Here is a 20,945-nt window from a genome sequence, read left to right as displayed (position 1 = left end):
CGGGTGTGAGTGTTCACTACATCCTCTCATCGGTGCGGTCACGCGGCCTGTGTGTGCATCTGTGTTATCGATTTTCCCCGCCTCATCCTTGTCATTGAAAGAGTGTGCATCAAGGCATGTGGCAGTGCACCTGTTTCTCCCATGTAATCTGGCAGCAATGACGTCCTTTGAGCCGAGCCATCATTTGCCCCCTTCACCCCAAGGGCCCTGCCCCCTCAGCTGCTCATCAGTGTGACCCCCTGCAGCTCCTCCTTCTGGCAAGCACACCGCTCAGGGCAGGCACTCTTGACAAGGGAAGCGAAGCTATATTTTTAAAGGGGGGTGGGACCCTATGGACTGGGAGGCACCCCTGGGGTGGTGAGTCAGCTCCTCACTGGGAGTGTCGGCTGGATGTGAGCCCGTAATGCATCTCAAAGAAGGCCCTCTGAGCCTGCATCTGGGGTCTCTTCCAGGTCTACAAGCTGCACACCAAACTGGGGATGCCCGTTCCGAGCATAGAGCCTGTGCCAGCCAGCACCAGCCCGGCCCAGACACCTGTGCCCTCCACACCGGACAGCACCCCTGTGGCCTCTGCCAGGCCCGCCTCCACCCCCAGCCCAGGCGTCCCATCTGGCAGGCTGCCAGCCAAAAGGCCCGCGACCGTGAAGGGCACTGGTGCGTGCTCCTGGGATGTGTGTGAGCGTGTGCACAGAGGGGAGGGGAGTGTGTATACGAGCACGTATGTGTACGTGTGAATGAGTGTGTAAGTGTGGGACGGATGTGAGATGTGGGTGTGGGCATGTGTCTGCATATGTGTTGAGTGTGTATCAATGTGTGAGTGTGAGGGGGAGCAGGGATATGAGTATGAGTAGGTGTGAGTTTCGTGGGTGTGTATATGTGTGTGGTGTGTCAGTGTGTAAAGATGTGTGCATATATATACATATATGTGTGAGTGAATGTTATAAAGTTTATAAATGCATGTATGTAAAGGTGTGTATGTGTATATATGGGTATGTGTGTGGTGAATATATAAATACGTGTATGTAAGTGTGCTTTTATATGTTGTGTGTATGTGTGCAAATAAGGGGGTATGTGGGTCGGTGAGTGTGTACATGTGTGTGTGTTTTGTATATATCTAAGGGTATCTGTACAAGTATGTGGGTGGGTGAGTATACATGTGTGTGAGTGCATGCAGCGTATAAGGGTGTGTGTGTGAGGGTCGGTGTGTACGTGTATAATTGTGTTTATGTGAGTATGTGTGTGTACACATGTGTGAAAGCCACCAGCTCCACTGATCCGGGACTTGAGCAAAGATGGGAGGGACATGGGGAGGGAGGCCCCTCCCCCACGTCCTGCCTGGCTCTGACTGAGTAGCTGTGACCCAGGACAGTGACAAGGAGGGCACCGCCTGAGCCAGTCAGGAGCCCTGACTGATGTACAAAGGTGGGGGTTCAGACCCTCCAGAGGCTCCACCTGGCAATCTGCTCCCCTAGAGACGACCCCATGGTCACCAGTCCGTTCTGACCCACAGTGCCGTCAGGTGCCATCGAGTCTGTGCACGGCAGAACGAAATGCCGCCCGGTCCTGCGCCGTCCTCACCACGGTCCCCATACACGACGAGCCCTCTGTTGCAGCCACGGTGTCCGTCCACCTCGTGGAGGACCTTCCTCATTGGCACTGCCCCTCTGCTCCCACTCACAGCAGCCTTCTGGGCAGTTCTCGGTTCCCAGACCCTGAGCCGGTCACCTCTGAGCTCATGCTGTCACCCCTTCTGCCAGGACTGGGGGGCCCCACACCTGGTCTATAGGGTTGTGGTCACCGCCCCCACCCTGTGGAGGAGAAAACAGGTGCATAGAGGCAGGATTCAAACCCAAGCCTGCCCGTCAGTCTCTGCCCTGCCCCCACCCTCTGCATAGGTCACCAGACCTGGGGAACAGCATTGGCTCACTGTAGGCTCCTCATCGCCCTCCAGGGAGGCTGGGGTGAGAGTCTCCCCAGGCCCCTCTGCGTAGTCCCAGCCCTGTCGTGGCGTGTGGCTGGGATGCTGGACAGGTTTCAGCAGAGCTTCCAGATTGAAAAGGACAAGGAAGAAAGGCCTGACCACCCACTTCCCAAACCCTCCGGGTCTCTGTGGGGACAGCCCTGACCACAACAGGTGTCTTAGATTATCAATGCCAAAAGGCCTGAGTGTCACACTCCCTTATCCCTGCTGCCCACAAAACCCAGACAGCACCACACCCACAGCCCCCTGGTACCTTTGAGGGCTTTCTTGGCTGAGAACCTGCTGGGAGCAGATGGCCAGGCCTTTCTCCCGCGGCACTGCTGGAGTCTCTGCCCACGCCAGTTTCCGTCATTGCCGCCTTTTCACTCTTGTATTGACCTTTGGCCTCTTGCTCACGGCCATCAAATCCATGGTGACGCACAGCGCCCCTACAGGACAGGGGAGCAGTGCCCGTCAGTTTTCTTTCTCCCACAGAGCAACTGGTGGTGCTAAACTGCTACCTAAGCGTAACTGCTCGGCCGCCAGAGGCTCAGCAGCAGTGTGTCTAAGAAATGACACGGGTTTAAAATTGAAATAACGAGCTGCTCTGCCAACATCCGATGCACCAGAAGTGGGGAGCGGGCAAGTGGTTAAGTTCTGGGCCTCCCCCTGAGAGGCAGCGGTTCAAACCCACCTACCGGCTCTGAGGGAGAAAGGCCTGGCAATCGGCTCCCCCTGAGGCGACCGCCCAGGAGATAGTGCGAGACAGTTCAGCTGTGTCCCATGGGTCACTGTGAGTGAGGACCAGCCCGATGGCCCCAGGGACATCAAGGCTGTAGACATGTCCCTCGGGCTGCCCGGTGAAGTCATCCTGGCCCTGGGTGTGGACATGGGTGGGCTCCCACTGGGGAAGGACCCCAGCGGTCTTCCTGCCAGTCACAGGGTCCCTGGGGAATGGTGGTACCATGCCACAGGCCACAAGCCATTGCATAGGAGGTGGTATGGACAGGGTGGGACATGGGTTCGTGTCCCGGCCTTCCCTGCCACGGCCTGTACTTCCTGCGGGAATCAGGATATAACTCGGTTCTTCCCTCTCAGGGCCATCTCAGCCACAGGCTGCCCAAGGCCGGCCCACACAGGCGATCCCACCCAAAGCAGAGCGCCCAGGCCTGCCGGCTGCCCGTGATGGCTCCCAGGAGACCAGGGACTGGCGAGAGGCAGAGCCTGTGGGACCCAACTATGTGGAGGAGGTAATTCCGCCCTCAGGGAGGCTTGACTGGGCACTCTACACTGGTCGTGAGTACAGTGGTCAGCCCCGCCCCCCCCCACCACTACCACCAGACTGCCTCATCCAGGCAGCGTCCCTCCCAGCACACGGGCCCAGCCCCAGTGGAGCAGAGCCAGCGTCCACCATCCACCCCAGACCACCACCACACACACTCATAGTGGCCCCAGGTGGCAGTAGAACAGCCCCAAAGGGTCATGGGAGCCTTCCTCGGCAGAGCCACCCGGTGGGTTGGAACTACCGGCCTGTGGATCGATTCTACTCAGAGACACCAAAGATAGTTTGTGATGAAAAGGGTGGGGGGTGGGGTCTTGCAGAACAAAATGTCAAAGAATCCAGACTGATGAGATCCATTGGGGCTGGAGGAGTCACAGAGCTGTTGGCTGGGAATCGGTGTCAGGCTGGGTCGCCCAGCAGCGACCACATGTCAAGGAAGCACCACAGCCAGTCCAGCTCCAGTCCCTACGCCCCGCTTCCGACTCACGTAGCCGCAGGCTGGTAACGCAGATTCAGGAAGGGAAGCAGGAAGAGCACAGGCTGGTGCATGCAGAGTCCCCAGGATCCTAAGTCAGTGGGAATGTGGCAGGGTGCCCCTATGCAACCTCCCTCCCCCAGGCTGGCAGTCCCCTGCAGGCAGGAAGGCGGAGGCTTCTCAGAGCCCCTCCCTCTCACCAAAGGTCCCACTGGATTGGCAGGCTTGACTCGACCCCTAGCCCCCCGAGTGTCTCCTCACTCGGCATAGACTCTTCCAACCACCTCGCTCTCTCCTGAGGTCACAGCGGAGCCCTCTAAAGGGTCAAGAGGGTCACCATGCCTTTGACGAGATGGCTAGTCGACGTGCAGATGAGATGGCCCAGGGCTTAGGCCGCCCGGAATGGGCCGACCCAGGACGGAGGGATGGACACCAAGAGTGTGCACCTAGCGGGGAAGGTGGTAGCCGAGTCACACGTCAGTCTACAGGGTGTCAGTGCGCCTAGCAGCTGCGCAGTGGTTTTTCCCCAAGACTACATTTAATCTGTAAACAAGACAGGCAGTGGGGAGGGTAGGCCCCTGCCCCCACCTCCCCGCCAACAAAGGTGTCTGCCGGAGGGGGTAGACTGGGGGTCAGTGAGGCTAGGAGGCAGAAGGGCACCTGGGCGGGGAGCAGGCGGTGGAGGTCAGGCTGTCCCTCCTCCCTCCCCCCCTCTTGGGAAATCCATCGCGGACTGCGCAGGGGGCGGGGTTCCGCTGGAGAAGGCCCAGCCGCTTGTCCCCGTGGCAGGTGAAGAACGAGGATGGGAGGACAGTCCGCTTTCGCTGCAAGTTGTGCGAGTGCAACTTCAACGACGCCAACGCCAGGGACATGCACGTGCGGGGCCGGCGGCACCGGCTGCAGTACAAGGTGGGCCTCGGGGAGCTCTCAGACGGTTGTCTTGGGTGGCGTGGGTGGTGGGGAGCCCCCTCTGCTGCTCACCAAAGGGTGGGAAGTTTGAGTCCACCCTGAGGTTCCTCAGAAGAGAGGCCTGGCAACCTACCTTCAGACAGCAGCCAGCGGACCAAGAGCCTGCATCAACTCCGTGCACACACGTGGCAAGTGTGTGCGGCAGAATGGTCGGGACATTCTGGAAGGCCTGGAAGTCACTCCTGTCCCTGTCACCCTCTAGAGTAACTTGTCGCCCTTACACACATAACACACACACACTGTTGAATCGATTTCAACTCCTCTCAACCCCCGAGGACAGGGTGGCGCCCTTAGCCTTTGCAAGACTGTCTGGCTCATCCTTCACCTGCCAGCAGCAGGAGGCTGTGAACCACCAACCTTGTGGTTGGCAGCGCCTCCCTTGATCCTCCAGGCCATGAGTGCACATAGAGGCTGTGTATGCACATGATGTCTTCAAATGTGTCGAGCTGGTTCTGAACAAGGGAACAAAGTACCTCCTGGTGCTGCACCTTCAAAACAGGGTCTCATTAGCACCAACAGGACCTCTGCTTTGTGGGAGAAAGACGAGGCTTTCTATCCTCATGAAGAGTTGGTCTTGGGGACCTGCAGGACCGGTTCCGTCCTGCCCCGTATGGACACTGTGCATCAGAATTGACCTGATGACGGAATGCCTGAGAGTGATAGATCCGTGTCAGCAGTCCAAACCCCTCTTGTTCGAGTGCAGCCAGGTGGGATTGGCCCCGCGGCCCCTATCTCCCAGGCCATCTGAGCAGGGGGACCGTGATCCCTAATGCCACCCCAGTCGGGAGATGAAGGTCATGTCTGGGTTCATGCTAAAGAGACCCCCAATGAAAACTCTTTTTAAAACAGCAACAGCTCTCTGAGTTGTAGCGCACCCACCAGACAGCTCACCCATCTGGAGGGAACAGCTCCATGAGGTTTAGTCTGTTCACAGTATCGTGTCAGTCGCCACCAGTCGCAGAGCATTCTCACGCCCCTCCCCCGCAAGTAAGCTGCAGCCCCAGGCCGGGCCCACCATTCACTCGGGGCCCACAGCCTGTCCCTTCTCTGCCCTCATGTTCAGGGGGAGGGTGGTCAGTTTGAGGGGATGAAAATGCAGAAGCTTGTCAGCCTTTGGGGCTCACCCTGGCCTCCCCAAGATATACACGCTATGTACAAACACATACACGTTACGTGCATGCATACACATAGAAGCACCTCAGCACAACTACGTGCGTGTATGCCCATATATGCACACATGCTAGTGAACACAACATGCTTGCACACCAGTACACACTTGTCTACACACCATATTCGTGCATGCCTGTGCACATGCATATACACCCACACATGCACTTGCACACACCCCACCTTCTGCACACACATGCACTCACATGCATCATCCCATGCATACTTTGCTGTGCACACACTAGCCCCGAGGTGCATGCACCCACAGCATGTGTATGGACACACGCGTGCACATGCACATGGACATGAACACTCAGGTCTCTGAACTCTGAGTCTTTCCCCTTTTTTTCCAGAAAAAGGTGAACCCCGACCTCCCCATAGTGGGGAGGGCCGGCAGCGGAGCCCGCAGGCTGCTCGAAGAGAAGCTGCGGAAGCAGAGGCAGAGAGAGCTGGCACGACGGCGGGAGGAGACCCAGCGCTGGCTGGCCGAGATAAGGTGCCACGATGGCCACCCCGGGACCAGCCCATCCAGGACGCCCTGCGCCCAGAGCTGTGCTGCTTAGCCAGAGCTCCCCCTCATGGGCCCTCCGCATCTGTCCCCATGCTGCCCCCTCCCGGCCAGGCGGTGCGGCCTTTGGTGTCACGGCCGGAGGATCATCCAGTCAGAACCCAGACAATGAGGGCAGGGTAGCACTGCCCCTGTGACTCTCCGAGACTGACTCAGGCAGCCTCGTCTTTCACCCTCAGAGCTGCAGGTGGCCGTCCGGTGAGGCAGCCTGACTCGCCACCACTATGCCACCAGGGCCCTTCAGGTGCCTGTGATCACTCCGCCCTGGGGACGGGTCTCTGTGCCCACCAATGCCTCCGAGGAAGAAAGACTTTGAAGTCCCAAAAAGATGTAACCTAGGAAGTAGCTCCACCTGCCTTCCACCCTCCACCCCGCACGGAGGGGTCCAGCAGGCAGGGCCAGGCTGGGAGCCCAGAGGCCTGCAGGCTGCAGCCACTCTGGTGCTTGTCACGGACTCCCCCCTCCCTCCTGTCACCCGTACCCCCTCGCCTCCCCACCGCTTTGAGCAGGTCTGTCCCCAGACTGCAGCTTGCGGAAAATTGGGTGGTGACAACTTTTTGCGGGAGTCAGGCCTGTCTGGTTCCCCTCCACATACATGTTGGCACGTGACCCTCATGGGTGGCCAGGCTCCACTAGACACCGCAGCTCTGTGTGTGGGAGGCAGTAAAAGGCAGGGCGGGGCTGTGCGGACGTGTCTGGAGGACGGGGGTTTGATGGTTCCGTCTGCCAGGTGACGACTGACTGTCCCGTCCTCTGTCCCCGCAGGCGCTACCAGAAAGAGTGCTGGCAGAGGCGTAGGGAGGGCTGGCCATCCTGGGAAGAGCACCCGAGCTGGACCTGGCCCGCCTGGCCTCCACCCCCGCTCATGGTCCGGGCCGGGGCCTCCACCACGCCCCTCCTGGTGGGTCTGTGCCCCCACTCACCCCATCCCTCTATACTGAAATGACCGATGGCTGGGAGGAGGCAGGGAGCCCACCGGGTGGCACTGTCATGATCCCCTAGTTGCATTTGGCACCTCACCGGAAGGTTCTGGAACCCCCTGTGAGCAGCCCAGAGCCATGGTGGCCCCTTCCAAGCCTCCCGCCCCTGTGTCTGTCACATTGGCCCCCTCACACCCTGCACCTGTGAGCAGGCTGCCCCTAGATGGGCACCATGCTCAGGTGTGAATAGCACAAGCGTTTCACCTTCTGCTATTTAAGAGCTGGCGACTCAGACCCACCTGGCAGTGCCATGGAAGAAAGGCCTGGCCATCTGCTGCTGTAAAGCCTCCCCGAGCAGTACCGTGCGCTCAGACTCACCAGAGCAGGCTGGCTTCCAGGGTTTCTTGGGAAGATGTACAGCCCCCTGCACGCTCCCACTGGCCTTAAAACCTGTGGCTCCCAAGTCCAAGGGAACCCAAGAGCACCCCCCTCAGGCTGAGCCCCACGATCACCAACAATCACCATGGTCTGTGTGGACGCCAGGTGGGATTGGGCACCTCACACACTGGGCCTCCGTATCCCCACACCCCCACCACCTGCGTGCCCTAAAGCTGACCTGACTCTACAGCTCCAGACCCCAACCTTGCTGTCCTGTCTCTGCCTCCCACCCTGCAGCCAGCCCAGCGGCCCGAGTCCAGCGATGACCGGCACGTCCTGTGCAGGCACGCGGCCATCTACCCCACAGAGGCCGAGTTGCTGGCCGTGCAGCAGGCCGTCTCCCACTCAGAGCGCGCTCTCAAGCTGGTGTCAGACGCGCTGGCCCAGGAGCAGGAGGTCAGCCCCCAGGCCCAGGGCGCCCAGCACAGGTAGCAGGGTCTGGGCGAGGCCTCCTTCCGTGTGGGGAGGAGGGGGAGGGGAGGGCTGGAGAAGACCTGTCTGCTCAGGCCAGCTCCACCCCCAGGCACCCCCAGATCTGGGCAGGCTGTGTCATTGTTAGGTGCTGTCCAGTCAGCCCTGACGCATCGCAGCCTGATGGACCACAGTGCACGCCATCAAAACCCTGCCAGGTCCCGCGCTTCCCCACCATGGTTACGTGTCAGCTCACCGAGGGTCTTCCTCTCCTTCCAAGCGTGACGCCCTTCTCCAGCGACCGGCAGCCTCTCCCACTTACAGGCGCAGTCTCACCACCCATCCTCACTTCTAGGGAGCCTTCTGTCCAAGCTCTGTGTGGCCTTCACTTGGCTTCAGCAGTGATCAGCTCCCGAACACGCGCACGCGCACACACACACACACACACACACACACACACACCGCATGCGCGCTCCCCCCCGCGCGTGCGCGCACACACACACACACACACACACACCCCGCATGCGCGCTCCCCCCAAAACTGGTTGGATCTCTGCCTTCCTTCCTCCCGCTCCCTCGCCACGTGACTGATAACAGATCATCTCAGGCTGTTGTCCACATCGCAGCTCTTGGTAGTCTCACGGCCACCCCGCACAACAGACCCAAGCACCGCCCGGGCCCACGCCCACCTCGCAATCCTTCCATTTGAGCCCCTCTCGTCACAGGCGTTCCTCTGCGCCAGCGGTTCTCAACCTGTGGGTCTCGGCCCCTTTGCGGGGGTGAACGACCCTTTCACAGGGCTCGCCCGATTCATCACAGTAGCAGAATGACAGTGACGAAGTAGCACTGAAAACAGTGTTATGGCTGGGGGGGGGGGGGGGCGTGAGGAGCTGTGTTAAAGGGTTGCGGCCCGAGGACGGTGGAGAACCGCTGCTCTACGCCACCGCTAAGGGCATCTCAAGATCAAGTTTTCTGTGGGTTCAGCCACACCCAGCCTCAAACTCGCTGCCCTCGCATCATGCTGACTCAGAGTGAGCCCACAGGCCAGGGTGGAACTGCTCCCCGGGGCTTCCGAGAGCGTCCCTCTTCACAGGCGCAGAAAGCCTCCTCATCTCCCTGCTGGGTTCGCGCTTCTGCCCTTGTGGTTCACAGCCCAACGCGTCAACCACTGTGCTTTTAGGGCTCCCGCCGTCGTACTGGGGGGTGAAGATCGACAGTTCTTCGTGCCCAATCTCCCACCCCTCCTGTGACAAACAGCCACGGCCGGGCCACCCTCGGCGCACGGCGGCCCTGCAGGCAGACAGAGCTGGGTGTTCCGTGGCAGGGTGGTGGGTGTGGTCAGGCCTGCCCTGCGAGCTGCTTTTCTTCAAATGGTGGAGAATCAGGATCCAAGTGGAAAAGCCCCCATGGCCCTTGTTGCTCTAGACCCACTCACCCCTCCCTGCCTCAGTTCCTTCCCTCTCTGTTGAAGAGCTCATGGCCTGGTCCCGGCGAGGCTCCCTTACCCAGAGGCCTAGAGTCCATCTGAGGGTGCTGTAGCCTGCAAAGGGGTCCCAGATCCACCTTAGCGCCACTCCCCATGGGTGGGGTGGTCAGAAGGCCTGGCTCCTCGGCCGGGTCGGGAATGAGCCCTGTGTGGTTGAGAAATGGGCATGAAATAGCATGTGCAAATGGGACCGAGATTCATCCCGGGGAGGTGCAGGTAGGGGAGGTTGAGGCAGGCACAGAGCTCCCTGAGGGTTTGGGAGCAGGGACCAGCCGTCATTTGTATCCTCACACAAAGTGCTGCCGCCCCTGCGGGTTGGGCTCGCCCCTCGTGTGACCCTGTAGTGCTGACCCATAGGGCTTCCAACCGATAGTCTTAGGGTGCCCGGCTGCCCTCGAGGCTGCGGCGGGACTGTCCAGCTGCTCCTCAGAGGAGGGATGTGACCCGTGGGTCGGCCACCCTCTGAGGCAGGTCGACTCTGTCACATGGGTTGCTCCCTGTAAGAATGAGGGTCCCTCAACACCTGGGACACTGCTGGGAGCCATCGGGCACAGGGCCAGCTTGGGCCAGCACAGCATTCCCCAGGAGCCCTGCTTCCCAGGTGGGAGGTCAGGCCAGCCACTAGGAGCCCCCATGCTCTGCCCCCTCCTCTCGGCTCTCAGCAGTGCCAGTCCCACCTCGCGGGTCCTGAAGGGCGTGATGCGGGTCGGCCTCCTGGCGAAGGGCCTGCTCCTTCGGGGCGACAGGACGGTGCGGCTGGCCCTGCTCTGCTCCGAGAAGCCCACGGGTGCCCTGCTGCGCAAGATTGCTGAGCAGCTGCCCCGGCAGCTCCTGGTAAGCCAGCCGCCGCCCCTCTTTACACCCACCCCTGGACCTTGGGTTGGGCCCTCAGCCACCTCCTGGCCAGACCATTCAGGCCAGAGCAGAGCTGGGTACAGTTGGGGGTTTGGGAGGCTGATTTGTCAGCAGGCTGCCAGGCCTTTCTTCCGAGGTGCCTTTGGGTGGACGGAAACCAGATACCTTGTTGGTTCCCCACTGAGCACACTCACTCTTGCCTGGAGAGATTCCTTTGTTGTCACTTTGCTCCTCTGCCTGTGTGTTAATGACTAACCATATATACTTGTGTACAAGCCGAGTTTTCCAGCACATTTTTAATACAGTTTTTGTCGTCAAACGAGATGCCTCGGCTGATATTCGTGCGGCTTATACTCAGGTATATAGGGTGCTCATGAAGGAGCTGTCAGGCTGCAAGAGGAAGGCTGGTGGCTCGAACCCACCCAGAAAGGACCGACTGGCTGCTCCCACGGGACAGTTCTGCTCGGTGTTCTGGGGCCCCTGGGTTGGAATGGACCCCACAGCATGAGCACCAGCCGATAACTGGGAGAGAACAGACCCCTGGGTGTTTTGACCTGTGTTGCTGGGCCAGCCTCCCTGACCCCCATTGACCAGGAGTGTGGAGCTCCTCTAGCTGCCTCTCAGGCAAGGAGCCCTGGCCGTAGTGGATTGTGTGTTGGGCTGCTAATCACAAAGTCAGCGGTTCGAAACCACCAGCTGCTCCAAGGGAGAAAAAATGAGGCTTCCTACTCCTGTGAAGTCTTCCCACCCTGTCCGACAGGTTGGACTCGAGTTTGGCTTTGTCCCTGGTTCAGCTGAGTTCTGTGGTGTCCACACGCCGGGGCATCAGCCCATAGGGTTTATTATCAGAGGCCCAGCCTCCTCCTTACCGAGTTTTGAGAGCTCTTTCCACGTGAAGGAGTTTGCCCTTTGAGAGTGCCCGATGTCGCAGGGGCAGCTGTTGGCACTTAGACTGCACGTGGGTGGCCCTAAGGGGCTAGGCCTGGGCTTCAGCCCTGCTCACAGTCTGGGGTGTGGTGAGGGGCAGGGGACGGGGAGCTAGTGCCATACCTCCCTCCGTGCGTGGGCTCCCTCATCCAGTCTGGAGGGGCGTGGCCTGGCATGGTGTCTGCCTTCACAGGTGGTGACGCAGGACAGGTACGAGGTTTCTTCGGACACTAAGGACAGCATCGTCATCTCCTCCTGCCAGGAGCCCCGGATGCAAGTCACGGTGTCTGTCACCTCGCCCGTGATGCGGGAGGAGCCCTCCACAGACATAGGTGTGGCTGCGCCCACCCCCTCCTCCTTGTTCCCCCACAGGTGCCGCTGGTGGGAGGGGCCATGCCAACGACCTCCCTGGGCTGTGGGCAGAGAGCAGTAGGGTCCTGGGCAGCCACGGCGAACCCTGGCCACTGGGTGTCACCTGCGCAGAACCGGTTGCTGGCAGAGTCCGAGTTCTCTCGGAAGCAGCCACAGCGGCTTGGCCAGGGCAGGCTTTTATGACTGGGACCCTATGTCTACACAGCCAGGCCAGATGCTGCACACACCCAACTGGCCCATTACCCCACCTCGCACTAGGGACTAGGGGACCCGGGGGCTCAGTGCCCAATCGGCACTGTCTGACAGAGGGGCAGTCAGGGCTGTGGGACCCCATGACGTACACGCACTGAGGACATGTGGTCCCTACGTCATGGGGTCCCGCTGGCCTGGGGTCCTCAGCACAGGCCCAGACACGGGCTTCTACTCTCCGATCATCTGGACAGTCCTGCACTGGGTCCCCTGCTCTCTGTCTGTCTGTCACTGATCGCCAATGCCTTCCTATCTGAATCTCCTATCCATCACCTCTAGTCATTCATCTATCCTCCTGTAGCTCTATCCACTTCCTATTTATCATGTCTATCTCCTTACTGTGTTTCTCTCAGTGGTTCTCAACCTTCCTAATGCCATCACCCTTTAATACAGTTCCCAACCATAAAATTATTTTTGTTGCTGCTTCATCACTGTCATTTTGCTACTGTGACGAATCGGGAGACCCCTGTGAAAGGGTCGTTTGACCGCCAAAGGGATCTCGGCCCACAGGCTGAGAACCGCTGCTCTCTCTATGGTCAGAGTTCTCCTTAGAGGTGAGACTGCCTCTCACAGACCTTGGACGTGTTGTCAGGAGAGAGCAGTCCCTGGAGAAGAGCACTGCTTGGTGAAGTGGAGGGGCATCGAGAGAGAGGAAGGGCCCGACAAGATGGACGGACACCGTGGCTGCCCTGGAGTGGGCTCAGGCACAGGGACAATGTGAGGCTGGGTTCCTCTTTCTCTTGTGCGTGGGGTCGCTGTGGGTCGGAGCCAACTGGACAGCACCCAAAACAGCATCTACCCCTCCATCGATCTAGGAGCCATGGTGGCACAGCGATTAAGCATTGGCCTTCTAACCGAAACGTCAGCACTACAGAGTAGCAGCCTGTCTGAGGCAGAGCATGAGCTCGCCACCCCCATCAAGAGTTACAGCCTTGGAAACGATCTGTCATCTATCAGTCATCTAGCCTCTCCATCCTTCCACCCACCCATGTGTATTTGCCCATCTTTTACCTCGTGCTCCCTTCACGGCGGTGCGGGCGACACACACCCCAACACCACCACCAGCGCAGCCCCTGCATGAGCATCCAGCCGTCGCCGCGGGCCACGGGCCGCCACTGTCCTTTAAACCACTTGCTTGTTTTCCTTTTTGACTTAAAAAAAAGAGAAGAAAAAAAATCGGTACAGCACACTGACCAGACGAGTGAAGTTGCCACCTTCAGCGCACAAGCACAGCGCTGGCTGCTTTCTTCCCGTCCCCAGAAGAAGCCCCGCCCCCGGGGCCCTCTAAACCCGCTCCCTGAAAACTGCAGTTACCTGCGAAGGGAAGGCTTTGAATCCTCAGAGATCAGGTGTCAGAAAGGAGGTCATCCGAAAAAGAAACCCAATGGGGGTGGGGTGGGGTGCAGATGTGGTGCTGTTCCACAAGGTTTAGCTCGAACCATTGCCCGGTGGAAGGGAACCCCAGGAGGGGCTCACAGAGGAAGGCAAACGGGGTGCCCCACCACGTAGCCTCAGTGAACATAACACCGCATTGTCATATTCTCCGTAATTAAAGGACTTCCAGAGAAGAATGTTCTCGGAGCAACGATCACGCTCTCCACGCAGTGTTTCCCCTTGCGGGGGGGCAGCTACAGTTTCTGGGAACTTGGCTTAGCCTGCTATCCAGGAGGGTCGTCACAGACATCACTCAGTGGCCTTCCGCTGTGGTGCCACGGGACTGGTTCCCACTCGTGTCCACCCCAGTGACAGGGGACTGCGGAGTGATTCCAGCCTGGAACTGCTAACCGGAAGTTTGGAGGTTCAAACCCCCAAGCCGCGGCTCGGTAGCTAAACGAGGCTGCCTGCTCCCCAGAATGCCAGCCTGGGTTGGGACAGGTCAGAAGCAACCCAATGGATGGCACACTTCCAACCCAAGTCACTGTTGACCCCTTCAGAGCCACAGCGCCCCCACCGGACGGGAGGAGCCCCTGCGGGTTTCCTCTCCCGTGGAGCTGCTGGCGCTATGAACCTCTGACCTCGCTGTTAGCAGCGGCCTCGCCACCACTGCGCCTCCAGCACCAGGGCGGCTTTGCGTTCGTCTCCGCGGGCGCAGACAGCTGGGCCCTGTGGTGGTTTGGTTCTGGGGCCTCACTTCAGAGGAGGTAGGATTTGCACAGAAGTGACTTCTGCACCCTGAGTGTCCCAGAAGCACCACGTGGAGGCCAGTGGGGGGGGTCCCCAGGATTGCCCCTGTGGGCCTCAGTAGAAGGAAGGGGCCTGCACCCATGTCCCCACCCTACCCCCTCAAGAACGCCTCTCGTTTTCTTATAGAAGGCGCTGAGTCGAGGCCTGACCCCGGGGACGTCTTGAGCCCTGAGCGGTGCCTGGAATCCCTGGCTGCCCTCCGCCACGCTAAGTGGTTCCAGGTCAGTGACCAACCCCATCGTGGGAGGGACTCGGGTGTGGGGTCAGGGCAGCGGGAGGGGCCGTGTAAGCAGTGGCTGCCCCTAACCTCTACGCAGAGTTGGTAGCGTCGTCCTGGGACTGCCAGGCTCCCAGACGCAGGTGGCTGGGAGATTTCATTTTGGACATGATGCTGCCTCTGCCCACTGCCAGCCACCTCATCCCTGAAACCCTGCCCACTGTTGGCTCTCACTGCTGCTCTGCCACCATGTGGAAGTGGGTCCCCCGGGTGCTCTAATGGCAAGATCCTGAGCCCTGCCTGGTGCCCGCGGCTCTGTGTGGGGCACCCGTACCCCCTCTCTGGTTCTCCCTGCAGGCACGCGCCACCGGCCTGCAGTCCTGTGTGGTGGTTATCCGGGTGCTCCGAGACCTGTGTCAACGGGTGCCCACCTGGGGGGCCCTGCCCAACTGGGTAAGACCTCCCTGGAAATCCCCTGAGGGGACGGCGCCTTGCTTCCTGGATTTAAGGGGGGAGAGGCAAGAGGGGGAGGTTGTCACCTAAGGCAGCTAGCTTCCGGCCACAGCCCCATTTGGATGCTCTTATCACAAACCCGAAGCCAGGCCAGGCCAAACCACATGCAAATTCATGAGCAGGCAAATAGGTAAGGCACCCAGGCCCTCACAGTGCCCAGTAGGGGGAGGACCCCCACCCGCTTCTGCAGAGTCACCCTGCAGAGAACAGCCCCACCCCCACGAGCCCTTCCAGAAAGCAGGCAGCCTGCACTTGCGACATTCCCTGCCTGAGAACGGTCCCCGAAGACCACCGGGCCCGCGTGAGCAAGGGCAGGGCGGTCCAACACCGCTGGGCTTTAGGGTACCAGAGGGACAGGGACCGCGAGAAGAAAATGAAAAGCTGCTCACCTAGCTCAGGAAGGAGCCCTAGTGGCGTCGTGGTTTTGCACTCAGCAGCTGGAAACCACCAGCCGCTCCGAGAGACAGGCTCTCCAGCCCCACAGACCACAGGGGCAGCTCTGCACGTCCTGCAGGGTCACTGTGAGGCAGATCCCACCCAGCGGCAGTGAATTGGGTTTGACGTATAGACCAAGAAAAGTGTGGGGATCCCAGCTTGCCGGCAGAGTCCAGGGCACAGCCCAGGGACCCCCACCTCCCGCCTACCCCTGTTCTGGGTGCTTCTCTGTGAGACCCTCCCCACATCCACTTCACGCCCTGGGTCTTTCTGTCTGTGCCCTCTCTGCCTCTCCCCGTGTGGGCCTGCCGTGTTGTGCGCACACCCACTCCCCACTCCACGTGGACTCATGCCCCCGGGCAGAGGGCCTCAGCCAGGACTGCTCTCCACCCCGTACTGCATGGTTGGAGGTTGGAGGCACCACAGAAGAACAGCCAGGCGACCAGAACCTGCTCTGAGGCACATGGGGGGGTGCCCAGGTGCATGTACACCGTGCCCACGATCCTGCAGCACTCCGGTCTCTGCATTGCGCGTTCAAATCTGAGTCAGGACTGATTCTGGGTAGTTGTCTCATGAGTCCCGGGTGCTTCTAACCAGAAGGTCAGGGATCCAGCCCTTCTCTGGAGATGAGTGGGGGCCTCAGAAACCCTCTGGGGCAGTCCTACCTGGTCCTATGGACTCGCTGGGAGCCCGGATAGCGCAGGACGCGGTGGCGTTTGGGGGTTTCGTGACTGTAAGAAGCCCCTGCTGCTGACCGGTTTCTCGGGGGCTGAAGGCTGGCACCCTGAAAAGTGAGACCCTTCACACTGGGTCTTGGCCCCACTAGGCCTTGGCAGTGGTGGGGGCAGGAGGTGGATGAGGGAGGCACACGGATGGCCCTGGAATCCCAGAGTTGTGGGGCTGCCAGGGTCCTGAGATCCATCCCTTTTCTGCTAGCAAGCCCCTTCATGGGGTCACGGAAGCCATGCCTGAGCCCCGTTCACTCTGACGCCTGTCCCCAGGACCCCAGCCCCTCGGGAAGCTCACTTTCCACCTGTCCATGTAGAAGCTCCCAGGCCCGCTGCCCCAGACATCTCCATCCGTGCCTGTGAGAGCCATGGTCACTTACCGTCCCCCCTCTGAGCTGGCCAGCCGCCCTGGGGGCACCCACAGAAGGCTGCGTGGAAGAGGTGGCACTGAGAACAAATACTCTCCTTCACCTTCCCAACACCAGCCCACCCAGGCCTTTCAGATGGGGAAACTGAAGCTTAGGGGGGCTGGCCACACCCACCCCTTCCTCCTAGGAACGTGGGTGGGGGTAGGTGTGGGTGGGGGTAGGTGGGGATCGTGGCAGAGCTGAAAGACTTCCCTTGGGGCTCGGCACAGTCCCTGCAGTGGAGGGAGGCTGGCTTTGCCTGTGGCATTAGAACTCAGGTGCTCTGTCTCCCACCCCACCCCTGCCGCCCCAGGCAATGGAGCTGCTGGTGGAGAAGGCGCTGAGCAGTGCTGTGGGGCCCCTGGGCCCCGGGGACGCCATGAGGAGGGTCCTGGAGTGCGTGGCCACAGGGGCCCTCCTAACAGGTCAGTCCACGGGGTGCGAGGCAGGGACGGGAGGCGTGGCCACAGGGGGCACGGCCAGAGTGGGTAGAAACATGTCACCACAGCCCGCTCAGGGGCAAAGAAGGGAGTGGGCCAGGCAGGGCCGGTGTGGCTAGACAAGCCGGGACGCCATCGGGAGGCACAAAGGGCCAGGCCCATTAGCAGAGGGGCGGCTTCCTGGTGGCCACAGCAGAGGCTGGTCCAGCCTTCCGGAGTGTGGTGGGCAGCATGATGCCGCATGTCCTTGCGCTCGGGGATCCCTGCCCCTGGAGTTGGGCGCAGGAAGCCGGCCTCTCCTGCATCTGAGTTGGTGTTTGGTTTGTTCCAAATGGCGTGTTCCGAGCCAGTGTCAGGATAAAACTTCAGTGTGTGCCCTTCGGCAGTACCTGATGAAGCTCGGTCTGCTACCCAGAGGCTGCTGATCAGCACTCACCCAGAGGCACCTCGCAAGCAAGGCCTGGTGACCTGCATCCTCAAAAATCCTGTGGGTCCCCGAGCCTGAATCAACTCAGAGCCACAGACAGCAGCAGCTCATGACAGAGCCCCGGTGGCACAACGGTTAAGCACTCCACCGCTCATGGCAAGGCCAGCAGTTCAAGCCCACCGGCCGCTCTGTGGGAGAACCATGAGGCAGTGAGGGGGCTTCTGTAGAGACCAGCAGGGTCTCGAAGTCTGTGGGCATTTGTCCTCTGTCCAGGGGTCACTCAGCACCAGCCCCTACCAAAGAGAACGTCTCAGGGTCGGCACTGGAGGTGACGCCGTGTGACGACGGGTGGCAGGGTCTTTTGAGAAGGCCACACACCTCCTTGCCTGGGGGACCTGGGTCAGTTTCCGAGGGAAATGCAAGGTAGGGTCAGTTCAGGACCCCGTACTCAGTTCTAGGTGACGGCCGTGGAGAGTACCTCACCAGTCCTTTCTTCTCTGATGCCCACCCCCCAAAGACGGGCCCGGGCTGCAGGACCCCTGCGAGCGTGACCCAATGGACGTCCTGGACTCCATGACTGCGCAGGAGCGGGAGGACGTCACCGCCAGCGCACAGGTTGGGGCGGGGCCTGGGAGATGGGCGGAGGGCCTGCGTGAACAGGGCAAGATCCCTGGACTTAGGGTCTGGCCCTCGCAGTTCAACCTATGCTGAAGGACAGCCCTCCCCTCCATCCTGAGTCCAGCCCAGTTTGCAGTGAGGCAATGTCTTGGGAAATGGGGAGTGGGGAGGGTGGCTCCCAGGCCAGCCTGGAGCAAAGTTGCAGCCCCCAGTGTCAGGAGGTCCACCCAGCTGAGCCCTGGCCCTGTCGTCCGTGGCGCCTGGAGCCCAGTGTAGCGTCACCGCCGGCTTGAGTGAGGACCTAAGTCCCGTGGTCCGGCGTTTCATGATTTGGGGCCTAACAGCACCAGGAAACCCAAGGTCTGAGTCCTCCAAGCAGAAGCCCCCGGTTTTGGGGTGCCTCACCGTCGCTCGGGGGCATCAGCGTGGGGCGGGGTCCTGACAGCCCGTGTTCCCCGCAGCACGCCTTGCGCATGCTAGCCTTCCGGCAGATCCACAAGATCCTGGGCATGGACCCTCTGCTACCACCTGGCCGGCCCAGGGCTCGCTTCCGGAAGAGGCCGCACGAGGTGGGTGAGGCCGAGCAGGACCAGAGTGAGCCGAAGCAGGCCCGGGGGGGCCCGGAGGGGCCCACATGAGTCGCCACTCCCAGACGGGTACACACGGCCTGCACACATGTGTTCACTTACCCACCTGTGCTTACCTGCACACATTTCCTCCCTGACCCTGAACAAGCAGATGTTCTCCGTTTGACTCATTCTCTGAAGGTGGTTTTAAAAAAACACTGTGATCGAATCATGAATGACGCCGTGCCCCCACCCCCCACCCCCATCCCCTTCCATCAGTCCCACACAGCCAGAGACAAAGGGGCAGGTACAGTCCTCTTCAACCTTCACTGCTGGTTTCAAACCTGCCCCCTTCTGCGAGCAACACCCCCCCCCCCCCCTTGAGAGGTCAGCGTAAGAATGCCCTGCAGACGTGGGGCCATGAGACTGGCTCATGCAGGGGCCAGTGTGCAGAAGGCTGGCCTGGAAGGTTCCAGTAGAGCCTGCAGGAGCCCAGACAGGGTGGGAGCTGGAGGGACCCCCGGCCCCAGGCCCTCTGCTGGTGGCGCGCCAAAGCCCTGAGCCGGCTGCCTTGCCCGTCCACTGAGTGCTTGGGAAAGGGTTTGCTGATTCAGATGTCCTCCAGGGCCTGCCCCTCCCAGAGGGGCTCTGGGCTCCTGTCACCAATGGCTCTGACCATGAGAACAGGATGGCGTGACCCGGGCACAGTATGTAACTTGCTCAAATTCCTGTCTGAGATTAAAGGTGACTTCACATCCTGGCGTCTTGGTAAAGCCCCTTGGGGCTTGGGTATGTGTGCAGGGGGAATAAACAGGTGTCTTCTCTTCCGGTGTGGACTGGCCGTCCTTCAGTTGGATGAACCCAACTGTGGCACTTCTGGGCTCCAACTGGGGCCTCGGCACATGAGAGAGAGTTTAGGGACTGTCCCTATGTGGGAAGAGATCAGCATCCTGGTGCAGCGACTCTCTGGGGGCAGGGGGACTCCCCACAGTCTGCCCAGGAGGTGGACATTCACCCGACAGATACTGGATGGACCTGGAGACCAGGGAGGCTTCCTGAAGGAGGAAGCAGCCACGCTGAGGGTGGAGGGGCAGGGTAAGGCCCCACACTAAGATCTTCATACATTTTCCCCACACTAATGAGGAGGGGTGCCTCCCAGGTAACATCTGGTCAGGCAGAGCTCTGGGGGCCTGGGTATCCAGACAGTGGGGTGGGGTACAGAGAAGGGAACAGGCTCCCAGGGATTGGGGGGATGATACATGTCAGGAAAGCCAGCCAGGACCCCCAGTTCAAATCCAAGCCCAAAGGAAAGCCCACCTTCCCGAGTGCCCCGCAGGCCCACCCAGGTTCTAGCAGGACCCCCATCCCACCCCGTCATGGCAGAAACAGACAGAGGCTCATGTCCAGTGTTCAGACTCCCCTGCTCTTGTTCCTTCCTGAGGAATCAGGACCCTGCCTCACATGTAAATAAACACGGGTGTGGCACTGACTGGCTGGGAGGTGCTCTCCCCTGCTTCTCCACTCCACCCCCAGGGGGTGTAAGTCTTGTGGGTCCAGCGGCGGTGTAAGCATCTCAGCGCCGGCGTGGGTCTCCACGTGTCTCCTCCAGCTCCAGGGCTCGGGCTCCACCAGCGTGGCTCCATGTGGCTTGTCAGCAGGAAGACGAAGCAGAGAGAGTGGGTCTGGACTCCAGTGAGCAATTCATCTTCATCGCACCTCTGAGGCCATCAAGTCGCAACCTGGTTGACAAGCTAGACTCCACCCCTTCCTCAGGTTGACAGTAGATTACGTAACTGCCACAGTCTCCCACACGGAATGTGGCAGTTCTACTGATCCTCCACTGTCCCCACATGGACTCCCTTCCTGGTGACCCCGGACACGTCAGAGAAGGGCTAGTCCCACTGGTTCTTCAGGAACTGATTTTAAAATGTTTTAAATAGTTTTATTGACATATAATTCGCATATCATGCACTTTAATAGCCCAGTCGTATTAAATGGGCAGTACAGTCATGGCCACAGTCAGTTCCAGAACATTTTCTTCCTCCTGTACTCATGATTGGCTCCCCCTTTTCTTCCGACCTCCCGTCTCATGACCCCAATAAGCCATTCATCCAGTTACTGTCTATAGACTTACCTTTCCTGGATTCATATACTAGAAAATCTACCAAAACACCAGACCAACAACAATAACAAAATAAACCTCAGGAAACCCTCAATCGAAAAGAAAGTAGGAAGTATTAAAAACGAGCGAATTTAAAATGGGTCAAAAGGGAGCTCAAATAATCAGGTGTTACATTTTAACCTAATTACATGTGCCGTAATCCAGCTTAC

General features: G+C 59.9%; 1 protein-coding gene across 2 annotated transcripts in view; it reads left to right on the top strand.

Annotated features, from left to right (window-relative positions):
• ZFR2 (zinc finger RNA binding protein 2) overlaps positions 1-19,422 on the top strand; it is a 47,767-nt gene extending 28,345 nt beyond the window's left edge. For both annotated transcript variants that reach the window (XM_075545064.1, XM_075545065.1), the window contains 13 exons: positions 453-654; positions 3,059-3,210; positions 4,507-4,626; positions 6,207-6,349; positions 7,187-7,322; positions 8,017-8,207; positions 10,339-10,510; positions 11,652-11,790; positions 14,390-14,484; positions 14,838-14,933; positions 16,877-16,988; positions 17,948-18,045; positions 18,510-19,422. In XM_075545064.1, the coding sequence (XP_075401179.1) occupies positions 453-654; positions 3,059-3,210; positions 4,507-4,626; positions 6,207-6,349; positions 7,187-7,322; positions 8,017-8,207; positions 10,339-10,510; positions 11,652-11,790; positions 14,390-14,484; positions 14,838-14,933; positions 16,877-16,988; positions 17,948-18,045; positions 18,510-18,686 (1,833 nt within the window). In that variant the 3' untranslated portion in view covers positions 18,687-19,422. The remainder of the gene's footprint in view (positions 1-452; positions 655-3,058; positions 3,211-4,506; positions 4,627-6,206; positions 6,350-7,186; positions 7,323-8,016; positions 8,208-10,338; positions 10,511-11,651; positions 11,791-14,389; positions 14,485-14,837; positions 14,934-16,876; positions 16,989-17,947; positions 18,046-18,509) is intronic.
• Positions 19,423-20,945: the final 1,523 nt, after the last annotated feature.

This window comes from Tenrec ecaudatus, chromosome 1 (genome assembly GCF_050624435.1).
Source record: "Tenrec ecaudatus isolate mTenEca1 chromosome 1, mTenEca1.hap1, whole genome shotgun sequence".
Classification (NCBI taxonomy): Eukaryota; Metazoa; Chordata; class Mammalia; order Afrosoricida; family Tenrecidae; genus Tenrec; species Tenrec ecaudatus.
The sequence above is the reverse complement of the archived record's forward strand: the minus strand, read 5'-3'. Positions and strand labels throughout refer to the sequence as shown.